General features: G+C 47.3%; 1 protein-coding gene across 1 annotated transcript; it reads left to right on the top strand.

Annotated features, from left to right (window-relative positions):
- The first annotated feature begins 481 nt into the window (after positions 1 to 481).
- Positions 482 to 8794, top strand: ZNF174 (zinc finger protein 174). Its single transcript, XM_024759549.1, has 3 exons — positions 482 to 1322; positions 2314 to 2536; positions 5335 to 8794. The coding sequence occupies exons 1-3, from the start codon at positions 915 to 917 to the stop codon at positions 5934 to 5936; spliced, it is 1233 nt and encodes a 410-aa protein (XP_024615317.1). The 5' UTR covers positions 482 to 914; the 3' UTR covers positions 5937 to 8794.
- Positions 8795 to 17066: the final 8272 nt, after the last annotated feature.

The raw sequence follows: 17066 nt of genomic DNA on the forward strand, positions 1-17066 counted from the left end.
GATAGATGAGAGAGAACGCCCCTGAGGAGCCAATCCCTTTGCGGAGGAGGCGCGCTCTCCCGTGGCACAGTTTCGCGGCAGCCTGTGGGAGTGTCCGCGACGAGTGGCTTCTGCCCCGCCCTCAGCCTTGGCTCCTGGGTTCTGGGTCCCCGGTCCCCAGAGAGGTGAGTCGGCTGCAGGTGGGCGTGTGGAGCGGGGCTGTCGGCGGTGCTGCCGTCGCAGGCGCCACCCCCGGCTCGCACCCGGCCACGTAGTTGAGCCGCGCGCCAGAGTGCTGCAGCTTCGCCAAGCCCCGGGCCAGCTGGGGCGCGGAGTCGGAGCCGGGCGCCCTCGGAGGCCGGAGCGGCTGGGCCTCGGAGCCTCGGGGGTGAGCAGCTGCTGCGCCTCCGTGTACCTTGCTCGCTAGCAGGAGGTTTCCGCTAACTCACAACCCCCAGCGTGCGCCGTGGCCTGCCTGGGCTCGCCCTGTAGCGCCCGGCGAGATGCTGGAAGTCGGCCTGTGGAGGATGCGGGGGAGCTGGTGCAGGCTACCTGGATGACAGCCTGAACTTTTCCCAGGGATTCCTGCCAGCCCACTAGGTCACGTTGCGCATTTTCCTCTGAGACCTCTTGTGCTTGCCGCTGAAATAAAAGCGGTATTTCCCCCAGTTTCCTTTTAGGACATTATGACTTTTCTCCTTTGCAAGACAGTTCAAGAAACTGGCAGAAAAACAAACTCTTCCCACTCTCAGGGACTGTGTTGTCTTCAGGAGTTTGGGGTCAAGTTCAGCGAATGAGGAGGCTCTGTTTGCATCCTTTCCTCTCCAGTATCCTCAGAGGAGCTTCGTTTCTAGCATCTTTCTAGCATTCAGGGCCATGATCCCGAAGGCTTGAGCTGTTTACAAGGAGAGAGAAGCTGTCTCCTGAGCCCCAAAATGGCGGCTAAGATGGAGATAACTTTGAGCTCGCAGTCCCACATTCAGGCTTCCTCCAAGCAAGAGAGACATATAATAGCAAAACTAGAAGAAAAACGGGAGCCCGCTCTGCAAAAAGACTGGCCCGATCCTGAGCTCTCCCGCCAGAGTTTTAGACGGTTTTGTTATCAAGAGGTGTCTGGACCCCAAGAGGCGCTCTCCCGTCTCCGGCAGCTCTGCCGTCAGTGGCTGCAGCCTGAGGTGCACACCAAGGAGCAGATTTTGGAGCTGCTGGTGCTGGAGCAGTTTCTGAACATCCTGCCTCCGGAGATCCAGGCTCGGGCCAGGCATCAATGTCCAATGAGCAGCAAGGAGATTGTGACCCTGGTGGAAGATTTTTACAGAGCAGCCAAGGGACCAAAGCAGTGGGTAAGGAGGGTACTTTCTGTGGTCTCCAGGATTTCTTTTTCATCTTTCTTTTTCATCTGGTTAGTGTTTGGTTCCTGGACCCCTCCCTAGATAGAGCCCAGAATTTCAAACGTTGCTTCTGGCCTCTATTTGGAACCCTCCTCCCCCCACCCTCCTAGGGAGATGTAACAGGTTTTCAGAAAACCCAGCCACAGGCATTCCAGTGAGAAAGTGGAGGATCAAGTAAGGCTCTTGAAACTTTGCTGACAGATCTCCCCTGATGCTTTCTTTTTGAAGTTTTTCTACAGTCAGGATTCATAGCAGGCAGGGTCATTCTACTAGATAGGAATTTGATTTGGGGGGAACTTTATTAGACCTTGTCTGAAGTGTCTTGCATATTGCCTTTGGATCAGGAAACTCCAGCTCAATTGGCTAGTATTCCTTCCAAATCCCACCCCCAAGTCAGACCGCAGTAGGAGCCTAGGGAGGAAGCAAACAATCATGTGCTTTGGTGAACGGAAGCAGTTAGGGAACAGGGGTAGGGCATTCCTCTTACTACTGAGATCTCCTTACCAGGAGAGCCTTGGGCAAAACAATTTATTGGTAAGGGTGGTTTTTAACGGCCCCCACCCTACTGCTTCCTGATCCTACGGGGCCTGTTTCCTCCAGAAGCAGGGAGGCAAGTGAGCATAGGGTAGGAACCTGCTGGGTGGGTGTCATGGCTGACCCTGATATATTTGTGCCTGCTCTCTGATGACTTTGACTCCAGGCCTTGAGAAAGCCCCAAGCTTTAAGGACAGGAAGTATCGGCTGATTTGAAGCAGCCTCCTTTTGGTCATTCTGCACGTCCTTCCCTTTGCTTCCTTTGAGAGTTTCAGCATTCTCTCTCAAGGTTGACCCCCAGGCCATTATCAGAAATTTCCAGGGAAAAAGTCATTACAGAGCAGTGAGAGGTCAAGCTGCCCTCAGACAGTCCTTGAGTTGTGCTCTAATGCATGGGGCTTGTTCCTAGGTGGCTGTTTGTATGGAGGGCCAGAAGGTGCTCTTGGAGAAAACTGGATCCCAGCTTGGAGAACAGGAACTGCCAGACTTTCAACTGCAAACTCCTAGCAGATATCCCAGGGAGAGCTCTCTGGAGGAGACGTCCCAGGCAGGATCTCAGGATCAGCGGAGCCCCCGTCATTGGGAAAAATCCCTGCTCCTCCAGGACCCAACCCCCAAATTGGCTGAGACAGGTAAATACTCAGTGCCTCTTCTCTCTCTCTCGTCATGCCCTTATCTCCATCGAAGCATTTCATGGTTCTAAAAAGCCATAGACCAGGTATTGGGCTTTTTTTTCAATATTGTATGTGATAGTAGATCTTTATTCTCCAACGAATTTCACGAATTAGAATGGTAGTGTTACTAAGGTGTGCTTTTATCATTTTCTGTTCATGACTATTTGAGAATCTAGTGCACAGGATTATTCTAGTGCCTACTTTTCTGTCCCTTTCAGAGCTACTTATAGTGAAGACAAATCCAAATATGACCACTGATGAACTTCCATTCAAGCTGTGGCTGAGTCTCGTCACTTAAAATGGTCCCATGTTTAGAAGGGACCTAAACAATATTCTGCTAATTAGAGAAAAAAAAAAACCCTCTCTGTTTTATGTTTTGCCTCCTTCTCCTCCTGTGACATTGTCCGTGTCCATTTCCTTATCTGTCTCTGGTACAATGCCAGTATAATTGCAGGCCCTGCTCCACCAGTCCTGTGGTCTCTCTGACTGAATGAAAGTGACACTTTGGCCAGTCTTGGTGATGTGAATACAGGATATGGTCAACAGGTTAGAGAAGAAGGTTACAAGAAAGCTAGATTCCTTAAGATTTGCTACATTCAGCGAAACATTTTGATTTCATTATTCTCAAAACTCATGAATGGAGAAGACCTAGGGCATCCAGCAGGAAAGCACTGTGGCCCTGGCTGAGGTCCCGCCTCATAACCTACGGCCTTCATGGTCCTAAAGAAAGTGGACCACACATATTCCCTTCTGCCTCAGCAGAGGCAGCTGGGTGTGCATGCTGTCTCCATTTCCTTTTATTTGATTCCAGAGAGGGTGGAGTCTCATGCTCAAGGTTCATCCATGTTGTAGCATGTGTCAGTACTTCATTCCTTTTTAATGGCTGAATAATATTGCACTCTGTGGACATTTCGTCTGTTTATCAGTTGATGGACACTTGGGTTGTTTCCACCTGTTGGCTATTATGAATAGTGCTGCTGTTAACAGTTGTGTACAAGTTTTCGTGTGGATGTCCTATGGTAACTCACTGTTTAACATTTTGAGGTTGGACTTTTCCAAAGTGGCTGCGCCATTTTACATCCAGCAGTCTATGAGTATTCCAATTTCTCTACATCCCTGTTGACACTTGTTATTTTTTGTCCTTTTTATTGCATCCATCCTATTAGGCATGAAGTGGTATCTCATGGAGCTTTTGAGTTATTTCCCTAATGACTGATGATGTTGAGCATCTTTTCATGTGCCTGTTGGCCAATTGTGTATCTTCTTTGTAGAAATGTCTATTCAGATCCTTTGCTCATTTTTTAAAATTTTATTTATTTATTTATTCTTGGCTGTGTTGGGTCTTCATTGCTGTGCATGGGCTTTCTCTAGTTGCAGTGAGTGGGAGTACTCTTCGTTGTAGTGTCCGGGCTTCTCATTGCTGTGGCTTCTCTTGTTGCGGAGCACGGGCTCTAGGCATGCAGGCTTCAGTAGTTGTGGCTCGCGGGCTTAGTTGCTCCGCAGCATGTGGGATCTTCCTGGACCAGGTCTCAAACCCGTGTCGCCTGCATTGGCAGGTGGATTCTTAACCACTGTGCCACCAGGGAAGTCCCCTTTGCTCATTTTTAACTGGGTTGGTCTTTTTATTGTTGTAAGAGTTCTTTGTATAATCTGGATACTAGACCCTTATGTATAATTTGCAAATATTTTCTCCCATTATGTGGGTTATCTTTTCACTTCCTTGATAGTATCCTTTGAAGCACAAATGTTTTGGATGTTGAGGAGGTCCAGTTTATCTTTTTGTTTGCTTGTGCTTTTGGTAACGTATCGAATGTACTATTGCCTAATCCACCATCACAAAGGTTTGTACCTTTGTTCTGTTCAAAGAGAGATAGGTTTAGCTCTTACATTTAGGTCTTTGATCCATTTTGAGTTAATTTTTGTATGTGTTGTGAGTCGGGGTCCAACTTCATTCTTTTGTATGTAGAAATCCAGTTGTTCAGCACCACTTGTTGAAAAGATTATTCTTTACTCCATTGAATTATCATGACAACCTTGTTGAAGAGCAGTTGACCATAATTGTGTGGGCTGCTTTTTAAATCTGAATTTAAATTAAAGTTAAATAAAATTAAAAATTCAGTTTCTCAGTCACACAAGCCACATTTCAAGTACTCAGTAGCCACATGTGGCTAGTGGCTGCCATACTGAATAGATCTTCCACATGGCAGGAATCCTGTTGGATAATAGCACTGTTGTGGAGTTTCTGTAATGAGGGTGCATGTCTGGCCCATATCCCAATTTCCAATCACATATGCTGTCTATCAACTTCATAATGGAAGAAAATACCACACTTACTGGATTTACCATTATTTGAAGAGAGTGGTGGTCAATGTCCATGTAAGTGAGGGTATGTTTGCAATGTTGAAATTTCTGATGGGTTTGCTTTTCCCTATTTCTCCTTTCTTAAACCTTTCCCCAAAGGTAGGAAGGAGGGAGGGGTTGGATAACTTGTTTCCTAACTTTAGTATACATCAGAATCACCCCAGCTTCCCCCTGTTAACTGCAGACTTCCAGGTTCCATCCCTCAGAGATTCTAACTCAGCAGCCTTGGGGGAGCAGGGGCAGCCTGCTTGGTGGATAGCTGCCCCAGATGAGTCTAATGCAAGTTGCCAAGTGGAGAACAGCACTTTGAGAAACTTTGCCGTGTATCTCATAGCTCTTTTGCTTGGGTTCTTTCTTCGAAGCCCAGAAATGAAACATATTCTTTATAATTATAGAGGCCTCCAGAAAGAAAAGTGACAACAAGGAAAATCCACAGCAGGAGGGGGCTAAAGGAGCAAAGCCAGGCACCTTGTCAGTGGGCAGGCCCAAAGGGAATGGTCTGCAGAGCCCCGAACCCAGAGGGGCGACTGTGAGTGAGCCCCGGTTGTCACGGAGGCAGGTCAGCCCCCCACGCGCTCAAAAGCCATTTGCTCACTACCAGAGACATTGCAGGGAACTGGAATACATCAGCGGCCCCCTGAAGAGCCACCCACTGAGAGAGCTGAAGAAAAGCAAGGGAAGCAAAAGAAACCTGAGCAGCCGTTTGCAACGTCTTGGTCACCAGCCGACCCGCTCAGCGAAGAAACCATACAAATGTGATGACTGTGGGAAAAGCTTCACGTGGAATTCAGAGCTGAAAAGACACAAGCGAGTCCACACAGGGGAGAGGCCCTACACGTGTGGAGAGTGTGGGAACTGCTTCGGGCGGCAGTCCACCCTGAAGCTGCACCAGAGGATCCACACCGGAGAGAAGCCCTACCAGTGCGGCCAGTGTGGGAAAAGCTTTCGCCAGAGCTCAAACCTTCACCAGCATCACAGACTCCACCATGGGGACTGAAAGCAGGGCTGGGTCCTCTCTGTTCGGAAGAAGGTACTTGCATTTCTCCTTCCCCTCGCTTGCATGTAAATCACAAAGACCATCTGCGTGACTTACAAGGGAGAAAACGAGATCCCTGAGGAGTGATGGTGCCCATCGGGCTGGTGAGGCGTTGGTCAGGAAGAGGCTGACAGGGGACTTGATCGTGCATGGGGTCGTGTACGATGATGGGGGAAGAGATGGAAGGTCTAGGCATTGGGTCAGAGAGCACCGGGGTGTCTGTTGGAGAGCGGGGAGTCACTACGGAGGGAGAATCAGGATGATCCTGCAGATGTGCCCCACACCTTGATGTTAAATCTCCTCCTGCTGCTTTATTTATCCTCTAAATCTGTTCAAGGATAAATCCTATATATAGTTATACATTTGCTGTCATACCAGACAATCTTTATCATTGCACACACTCCTTTAATAAAGATGAGTGATCTGCAAGAATTTCAAGGCAGAAGTTCATTGGAATGTAAATCCCCTAATATTCTTCCTGTCATTCCTGGCTGTTCATAACAAAGGAAGCATGAAGTGGGAGATGGACACGTTTGTGTGAGGCAGGGGTCTCCAAGTATTAGTGCTTTTACCAAATAAATACACATACACACACACTAAAGGTTCTTTTTATACCAAAGCACCTTTGATTTGGTAAAAGAAAAATCACAGCTGCTGCAACCCCCCACCCATAGTGATAAGGAAAAGCTACAAGAAGCAAGACTGCTAAGACAGCAAAGGGAATCCTTCCTACTTTCCTTTCTCACTTAGGCCAGTAGCTTTAAGAATAACAAAATGCTTGGGGTGATGAAAATATACTAAAACTGAATTATTTCAGAGCAAGTACCCAAAATCATTGAAACATTAATTTTATGATATATAAGTTATACCTCAAAGAAGTTTCTAAAAATGATAAAATGTATTTATGTAAAATGTTAAAGTCCTAGAACTAGGCCTGAGAGATCATCTAATCCCACCCCTCATTCTCTCAAAATGGAAATTATAACCCAATCAGTATACAATTCTTAGTCACACTGGGCAAGCCAGTGGATCTCCCAGTTTAGAGAAGACTTTTGGTAGGTGGGTGCAGTATGTCAAGCAGGAAACAGGTGCAGGTAGCGTTCTTCCTAAAGCATCAGTATCCTCAGGTCACTGCTGGCCACCTCAGGGCTGTGGTTGTGCTATTGTGTGTCCCCCCCGCCAAGGATCTCAGGTTCCTCTGACCACAGAGGGACCGGTGCTCACATGGGCAGCCCTGTCCCCCAGGTCTTTGCACACACTGTTCCCTTTGCCCTTAGGACCCGCCGCCCCCACTCCCTCTCGCATCTCACAAGAGTTGCCAGCTCTGCAAAGCCTCCTCTGACAAGTTCTAGGCAGAGGTAGACTTCACCAGTGGCGCTCAACCTGGTAGCAGTTTCGCCCCCTAGAGGATATTTGGGAACGTCTGAAAACACCGTTGGTTGTTATGACTTGGGGGAAGGGAGCATAGCTCCTGGCCTCTGGTAGGTAGAGACCAATGATGTAGCTAAACATCCTGCAGTGCACAGGACGGCCCCAAAACAGTTATCTGTTCCAAATGTCAGTAGTACCAACGTTGGGGAACTGTGCTATATATGTTAAAAGCTCTTTAAGGACAGAACCTTGATTTTCCATCACTTTAGCTTTAGAACTTAGCCCACACCCAGCCAGGAGAAATAGGTGTTCAGTAATTGAAGAGTTGAGGGCCCCTGCTTCACCCTGGGGCCCATTCCTGCCTGAATCAGAGATCCCGGTGGCAGTCTTTGAATGCAGTGGACAAAACCTCTCATCTTTTGGGCAGAGAGAGACTTAATGGGAGCCCAGTGGCCTGCTTCCTAGTATTTGGTGGCCCTTCAGAATCTAATCCAAGGTCCCTTTTCCAACAATTATGTTAGATGTTAGAAGAGTTTATCTTTATTGTTAGGCCTGCCTGTTATCTCACTCCTGTCCCCTGCCTCTCACTGGTCAGAGCCTCCTGATTCCTTATTCTGTTACCACCTTTTTTTCTCCAGGCCAGTTTCACTGTTGTTTCTTAGTAACTTCCCTAATTATATTTACGTCTGTATTAGTTTCCTCTTGGTGCTGTAACAGATGACCACAAACTTAGTGGCTTAAAACAACACAAATGTCTTCTCTTATAGTTCCGGAGGTCAGAAGTCTGAAATCAGCTTCACTGAGTAGAAGTCAAGGTGTCAGGTGGGCTGGTTCCTTTGGAGGCTCTGAGGGGTGAATCTGTTCCCTCGCCTTTTTCAGCTTCTAGCGGCTGCTGGCATTCCTTGGCCTGTGGCCCCTCCCTCCATCTTCAAAGTGCGCCCCTCCCTCCATCTTCAAAATGCATCCGTCCAGTCTCTGTCATCACGTCACCTTCTCTTCTGACTCTGATCCTCCAGCCTCCCTCTTAGGAGGACCTTTACGATTATATTGGGTCCACCCAGATAATCTGAGGTATCTCCCCATCGCTAGATCCTTAACACACCTGCAAAATCCCTTTTGCCATATAAGGGAACATTCACAGGTTCCAGGGATTAGGATGTGGACCTCTTTGGCGGGGACTGTGATTCAGCCGACCACATCCATCTAGTGAATCAATTCGGTTAGTCAAAGACGATCTCTCCTAAAAGCAAAGGAACATAGATTTCCACTTTCCTTAGATTTGGGACAGGAAATCTCTCTTAAGATAAGAGCTTTGTTTACTTGGTATGTTTTGAAGAACCCGTGTATGTGTGTTTTCTGTCTTCTGATTATGAAATTAATAATTGCTGAATCTTAATGTCTTTGGGTACCTGTTCAACTGTGGACCTTGAATAAATGTGACAAAATCACCACTCTGAATATCACTCACTCCCAAAAGGTTTTCAAGCCTGTGATGCTGCTGCCTCCCCCAGCCCAGTTTTCCTTTGACAGGTAAGGCTCAGCTCCAGGGGAGGAGTGCCCGTGAGGGTCTGAAGTCCTGGTAGAAGGCCCCTGGGCACTCAGCCACATTTGCTGATCTGTACTCACTTCTTCAAATGTGGGAGTCCCCATGTGTGGTTCCACCAGAGAGTCTCAGCACAAAACATTGACCTGCTGACTTACAATCGGCTACCCCATATGAGAAAATAACCTCTCTCCTTTTGTGTGCAGCCTTACCCATGGAGCGGTCTGTTAAGTGTCACCATGTTTTCTGAGTTTGCCCTGTACTCAGCCATGTGGGGGTGGGATGATTCCTACCTTGGTTATTTGGTCCCCGGCTTACCCCAGGAGACAGGGAGAGGGGAAGATTCCATGCATATGTGAGGGGTATGGACCTCGCAGATTTCTCTGAAAAGCATTTTCCATCTACAGCAGATAAGGACTTGTAAAAGCCATCCCATAATACTGTTATCGCTCCCAACAAAATTAACAACTCCCAAATACCATCTGATAGATAGAGTTGAAATTTCCCCCAGATATTTCTAAAACCAAAATGCTATTTTTTACAACTTTATTGAGATATAGTTCACATATAAAATGTATCCATTTAAAGTGTACAGTTTAATAATTAAAGTAGATTCACAGTGTTATACCACCATAATCTAATTTTAGAACATTTTCAACAGCCTAAAAAGAAACCTTTAGGACCTCTCTGGCAGTCCAGTGGTTAGGACTCCAGCCTTCCACTGCAGGAGGCATGGGTTCGATCCCTGGTCAGGGAACTAAGATCCCACAAGCTGTACAGTGTAGCCAAAAAAAAAAAAAAAGAAAGAAACCCTGTCTCATTAGCAGTCACTCCTCACTCCCCATCCCTGGGGCCCCTTGAGCCCCCTTCCTCCTTTCACTCAGCACAATGTCTTCAAGGTTCCTCCATGTGGTAGCACATGTCAGTACTTTATGCTTTTAGTGGCCGAATAATATTTCAGTCTGTGAACAGACCATGTTTTGTCTATCCATTCATCAGTTGATGGACATTTGGGTTGTTTCCACTGATTGGCTATTATGAATAATGCTGCTATGAACATTCATGTACAAGTTTTTCTGTGAACATATGTTTTCATTTTTCTTGGTTGTATACCTAGGAGTGGAATTTCTGTGTCCTATGGTAACTCTATGTTTAAGAATTTGAGGAACCGCCAGACTGTTTTCCACAGGGTCTGCACCATTTTCCATTCCCACCAGCAGTGTATGAGGGTTCTGATTTTTCCACATCCTTGTCAACACTTGCTATTATCTGTCTTTCTGATCGTAGCCACGCTAGTGGATATGAAGTGATGTCTCATTGTGATTTTGATTTGCACTTCCCTGTTGGCTAATGATGTTGGCATCTTTCCATGTGTTTACTGGCCATTTGTGTATCTTCTTTAGAGAAACAGCTATTCAAAACCTCTACCCTTGGGCTTCCCTGGTGGCGCAGTGGTTGAGAGTCTGCCTGCCGATGCAGGGGACATGGGTTCGTGCCCCGGTCCGGGAGGATCCCACATGCTGCGGAGCGGCTGGGCCCGTGAGCCATGACCGCTGAGCCTGCGTGTCCGGAGCCTGTGCTCCGCAATGGGAGAGGCCACAACAGTTAGAGGCCCACGTACCACAAAACAAAACAAAACAAAAACCTCTACCCTTTTAAAACTGGGGGTTTTGTCTTTTTATTGTTGAGTTGAAGAGTTCTTTATATATTCTGGATTAAAATCCTTATCAGATAAATGACTTGCAAATATTTTCTCCCATTCTGTTGTAATGTAATACTTTTGCACAATTGCAATAACTCTTTAAAGCACTGTCTGTCACCTGCCAAAATACAAAACTGACTAATACGGTAACAGTCCTGAATTGCCAGTGAAACAGACGTGTGAGGCAAAATGTCACTCCTGCCTCTAGAAATTCGTCTGGACCAGATAAGGGCAGAGCCAACTAGGGTAGCCCCAGGAACCTACCTTGGTCTACCTACCTGACCTGACTTAGTCAAGTCTGAGGCAGCTCCATAAACAAACCAGAGTGGACTTGGTACCAGGCTAAGACCAAGGATGGCTTTGCTCACAGCTCTGTTGTCCCCCAGCCCCCTGACCTGGATGTGTCACTTAAATTCTTCAAGCCTGTCTCCTCCACTGGAAATGGGAAGACCCACTCTGCTTACCTCACATGATTGGTGAAGTGAACACACGTGTGTGAAAGTATTTTCTGTAAAGTGTTACATAAAAAGAAAATGAATTATGTGTCAAGTAAAACAGCATCTTGAAATCTCCTTCTCAGCTTTTCAGATCCAAATACTTGTGCCTGGAATGAGCAGAGAGGCCACAGGTGTTCGAGGGTGGAGAGGTCCTATTTTCCTGGATTTAGCACTTGCTCACACTGGGGTCGCGGTAGAGAATGTCCTGGAAGGGGAGAAGAATTTCTCCAAAAGTCTGTTTATGAAAAGTTGATGTCCTAGAGGGAGGCACCCCAAAGCAGAGGCACCCGCCGTTTCTTCAATGCCCCTTCATGCTGCTCCTTACTTTTCTTTTTAACATTGACGTTTTAAAAGTTTTTTTATCGTGGTGAAATATACATAACATAAAGTTTACCATTCTAACCATTTTTATTGTATGATTCAGTGGCATCAGGTACCTTCACAGTGCTGTGCAGCCATCACCATGATCCATCTCTAGAACTTTTCCATCTTCCCAAACTTAAACTCTGTCCCCATTAAACACTAACTCCCCGTTCCCCCTCTTCTTGCACCTGGCATCCCCCATTCTACTTTCTGTCTCTGCGAAGTTGCCTACTCCACATACCTCGTATAAGTGGAATCATACAGTATTTGTCATTTTGTGACTGGATTATTTCACTTAGCACAATGTTCCTGAGGTTCATTAGAATTTCTTTTCTTTTTATGGCTTAATAGTACACCGTTGTATGGATAGATCACATTTTATTTATTTATTAAAAATCTATCTATCTATCTGTTTGTTTATTTTGGCTGTGCCACGTGGCTTGTGGGATCTTAGTTCCCAGACAAGGGATCAAACCTGGGTCCCAGCAGTGAAAGTACTAATTCCTAACCACTAGACTCTCAGGGAATTCCCATGGATAGACTGCATTTTAACCACTTATCTGTCAATGGACACTGGGGTCACTTCCACCTTGTGGCCATCATGAATAATGTGCTCCTTACTTTTTGCAAATACATATTTTCAAAAACCCCAATGAAAAATTTGCCAGAAGGCCCCGAGTCTTGTGAGAGTGGCACCGCACATTAGTGTTCCTGGAGCAGCTGCAAGCAGGAATCGGGGCAGAGGTCCAGGGAAGGGCTTGTCCTAGGAGCTGGAGCAGAGGGTTAGGGGCCAGGAGGGAGACAAAGGTGGCAGAGGGAGGCCATCCCAGATGGGAGCAGCTTTAAGGAGGGTGGAACAGCCAAAGATGAAGGTTACAAGTTAGGGCTCACCTGGGTCCCCCTGGGAGATGTGGGGCCATGGATGTGTCCGAGTGTCAGGAGGGGACAACTGCACCGAGGTCTTGGGAGGACAAGAGCAGTGTTTTCAGCAGTGAAAGGGAAGGCCAGAGTCACAAAATTCTGCAAGTGGCACAGTCTTAGGAAGTGACGCTGCAGAGAGGTAGATGGTTCATGTGGAATGGGGGTGTGCAGGCTAAAGACAGTGTCCAGAGGAAGAGTTTTAAGGCATTTATTTTACCTTTTGGAAAACTTTAATAAAGGAGTGTCGGGACATAGTTCAGCATAGCCAAGTGTTTTAGTCTGTTTGGGCTGCTGTAACAAAATCCCACAGGCTGGGTGGCTTACAAACAATACATATTTATTTCTCACAGTTCTGGAGGCTGGAAGTCTGAGATCAAGGCACCAGCACGGTCAGGTTGAATTCTAGTGAGAGCCCTCTTCTTGGTTCATAGATGGGCTGTCTTCTTGCTGTGTCCTTACATGGTGGAAAAGCTGAGGGAACTCTTTGGGGTCTCTTTTATAAGGGCACTAATCCCATTCGTGAGGGCTCCATCCTCATGACCTACCTCCTAATACCATCACACTGGGGGTTAGGATTTTAACATAGGAATTAGGGGGATGCACAGACGTTCAGACCATAGCACCTGGTGTGCATGAACTTTGGCTTTGGACAGACCTAGCTTCAGTCCTGGCTCTAGTTCCCCTTTCAAACCTGTTTCTTTAACTTTATAAGGTTTAAATGAGAGGATCCGAGTTGTTTGCCTCCATTGTGGTGAATGCCCCAGCACTCTAAGGCAAAGGCTCCATGGGCATAAATACTTCGCCCCTCAAGAGGTCTGGTCCCCGTTCTGGGTGGCTCTCATGGGTCTGGTCCAGCCACCACTGGAAGTGTGGACCAGTGGGCAAGGCTGCCCCTGGCAAAGCTGGCCCACAGCAAAACTGGGAGGTGATCAACTGCCCCACACTCCTCTTTACAAACCTCTTCAAAATCACAGCCTATTGCTGGAGGAAAAAGCAAGATTGTCCACACTGCCTGTTACATAGATCCTCCTACCACACCCTGATAAGCTGTCATCCAGGCTCTTGTTAGAAATTCTTGTAGACAGGGGAACTCGCCACTTCACAAGCTGCAACATTTCATTTGGGAGCATCCTAGTTGTTTTAAGTTCTAGGAAGCTGGACTTCCGGCCATGCAGACTTTTTGCCCCTGGAGCCCTGGTTGTTTCTGTGAATACCTTGGATGGGCCTGTGCAGGGATGAGGGGGATCATGTTATGGCCTCTAGAACGCCCCGAATGAAGGCTTCATAAACACCAATCCATCTGAACTCCTTTGAATGCAGGGAAGAAGCCCACCAGTGAGGTATGTTTTCAGAGCACATCAGGGACCCAGATACCTCCAGAGCGCATGCCCCTGTATGTCCACTTCTGAGGCATATGCTGCACTGAGCAGGATGATTTCCTGGAAAACAGGCTCTGTTCTGGAAGAGGATGGTAAGAGTCCTCTCTGATCAAGGATTTTGAGAATCGGAGGTCAAGGATCAGACCAGAAGTCAGATACATGCCCTCAGGAGGGAGAAACTGGAGCTAAGGAGAAAGTTCTGATGGAGAAGTTTGCTTCTAAAGAGTAAGGGGTGGGTGGAGGAGCTGAGCAGGAAGCACGCCTCCCCACCAGAGACATGCACCGGCTCCTCTTTTCATCTGGATTTCCTGCTCAGTCCATAGCTTTTCCCCAAACCCCAGTGAAAACTCTCCCACGCTCAGTTATTAGAAACTATGAGACACTCTTTTCCCTTTGCAACAGGTGGGTTCTATGGAAGGAAATCGTGCCTAAACCAGGACACATATCTTTTCAGTATTTTTAAATATCTTTTTGGGAACTGCATTCCTATATTAACATGCAGTTTATTTGATTTTTATTTTGGTTGCACACTATTGAGAAACTTCTAACGCACACAGATAAGGTTGAAAAATGCTAATGGATCTAACAGTTCATCTTACAAGATATCTTTGCATGGAAAAGGCAAAAGCAGCTTTACTATCAGGTCTGCCCCAAAAGAAGTCATGCTGGTAGCATAAATTATTTCATGTCTCTGATGTGTTATTTTGTATATTACATTTAAATATTTTATTGCAGCTTTAAAATACATTTCAACTTTTTTTTTACTTCAAAGGTAATTTTTTTTTTTTTTTGCGGTACGTGGGCCTCTCACTGTTGTGGCCTCTCCCGCTGCAGAGCACAGGCTCCGGATGCGCAGGCCCAGCGGCCATGGCTCATGGGCCCAGTCGCTCTGCGGCATGTGGGATCCTCCCGGACTGGGGCACGAACCCGTGTCCTCTGCATCGGCAGGCGGACTCCCAACCACTGCACCACCAGGGAAGCCCGCCAAAGGTAATTTTTAAAATTGAGATATAATTCATATACCATAAAATTCATCCTTTTAATGTACAAAGTTCAGTTTTTTTTATTATAGCCACAAAGTTGTACAACCAGACCCATGTCTTTTTGAGAGAGACAGAAGTTACTTCTTCACAAGGAGTTAGCTGATCACACACGTGCCGCTGCACTTGAACCTGACCAGGAGACAGCCTGAGATGGTGGGAAAAGGCCTGGGATGGGGAAAAGGCACTGAAGAGCCAGGTTCCATTTTCAGTGCTGCAGGCAGCCAATTACTGAGCTCTATGATGCCTGCACCTCAGTTTCCTTATCAGTAAAATGAGGTTTTAGACAAAATGCTCTCTAGTTTTCTTTTCAGTTCTACTCCGAGCTGCCCATGAAACCTTGAAAGTTTGGGTCTTTTCTCTGGCCAAAATAAAGGTGACCCTCAGCTCAATGGTGTGGACTCTTGTTGGAGGCCTTGGAAACAGGATCCCTGGGGGAAGAGGAATCAGGGGTGTAACATATGCTCAGGGTATCCCCCTGTCTACTTTTTCCCAAGGAGAGGAGCTTATCACCCATCCTGTGTTCACTCTCTGAGTCTCCTCTGGCCCTTCTCACCCAGCATCCTGGTTCCTGGGCTCTCTCTGCAAATCCCCCATCAGGTTGCTGTCTCTTGTCACCCTCTGGGTGTGACACTGAACCCAGTGTGGATCCCTCAGACAGGATGGGCCGGAGAGCTCCAGTTCCAGCAGCTCCAGGATCTGCTCCTTGGTGGGCATCTCTTGCTTTAACCACTGATGGCACACTCTCCAGAGGTGGTTAAGAGCCTCTCTGGCGCAGCCACCCTTCCTGGCAGAGGGGCCTAATGCATTGACAGCAGTGTTTCAGGACCAGGATGGTGGGCTTGCAGGTTCGATTCCCACCCCCAGGTGGTATCTTTTATCAGGGGGCTCTCCAGTTCTGGGGGATGGGGAGTTGCAGGGCAGGCACCCAAGTGTGCAAGCATCTTATGGCTCAGGGGATAGCTTCATACCAGCTGTGACTGAACTGAATCTGGGAATGTCACACCCTGTCTCTCTGTGGGGTGTGGTTGGGCATCTGGGTTCTCCAATTTATGTTTTTCCCTGGAAACAGTACCAGGTGAGTAGGAAAAGCCTACTATGTGTGGGGTCAGGTGACACATTACCTGAGGCCCTTGTTATGTTCTCTGTTAGGACCCTGTGCCCTTTCCAGAAGCCTCCAACCAATGAAGTCCAGCTCTTCTTTCTGGCCAGGTGCGACCCCTCTCACAGCATAACATACCTCTTCTCCATCACACTGAACACAGCTGCACTGTCACCCTCACTTGTGATGAACACGTCTCCCTAGAAAGTTTAGGAAAACTGTAAACTCATGAGAGAAGCAAGCAATCTCTCCACAAAGCTACCAACCATCAAGTCACCCAAACCGGAAACTTCCAAGTCATCTTTGACTCCCTGCTTTCTCACCCCATCAAAGAGTCACCTTTTCCTCCTCAATCTGTCTCAAAGCCCCGCCATCTTCCTCATTCCCGTGACCCCTAGTGAGGGCCCTCATCTCTCACTCGCTTTATTGCAACAGCCTCCTGAGTGTCTGTTGTCTCCAAGCTTGTCCCAGTCTGCAGCGTCTGGCTATGGTAATCCCCACAACGTCAAAACCCTGTCCCTGCCTTGCTGTCAACCCGGGGCAGTGCTGTTGGGTAAGGGTGGAGACAGAAGTCAGCTTTGAGAGATATTTTTGAGGTAGAATCCACAGGACTTGATGATTGAAAGTTTGAGGAGTAGAGGAGGGAGTGTGTGTTAGTAGCATGAGCAATTGTGTGGATGTGGTGCCACATACTGGAGGCAGACAGATGAAGGACTAAAGGCATGGGACTTCCCTGGTGGCACAGTGGTTAAGAATCCACCTGCCAATGCAGGGGACGTGGGTTTGAGTCCTGGTCCGGGAAGATCCCACATGCCGCAGAGCAACTAAGCCTGTGAGCCACAACTACTGAGCCTGTGCTCTAGAGCCTGCGAGCCACAACTACTGAGCCTGCATGCCACAACTAATGAAGTATGCGTGCCTAGAGCCCGTGCTCCACTACAAAAGAAACCACCACAATGAGAAGCCCGCGCACTGCAACAAAAAGTAGCCCCTACTGGGGCTTCCCTGGTGGCGCAGTGGTTGAGAGTCCGCCTGCCGAGAAAGCCCGCACACAGCAAGACCCAACACAGCCAAAAATAAATTTTTTTTTTTAAAAAGACTAAAGGCATGAGTTCGGTTTTGGGCATGTGTTTGTTTTTTGTTTGTTTGCTTGTTTGTTTGAATTTTTTTGGA

Source organism: Neophocaena asiaeorientalis, unplaced genomic scaffold (genome assembly GCF_003031525.2).
Source record: "Neophocaena asiaeorientalis asiaeorientalis breed wild unplaced genomic scaffold, Neophocaena_asiaeorientalis_V1.1 scaffold254, whole genome shotgun sequence".
Taxonomy (NCBI): domain Eukaryota; kingdom Metazoa; phylum Chordata; class Mammalia; order Artiodactyla; family Phocoenidae; genus Neophocaena; species Neophocaena asiaeorientalis.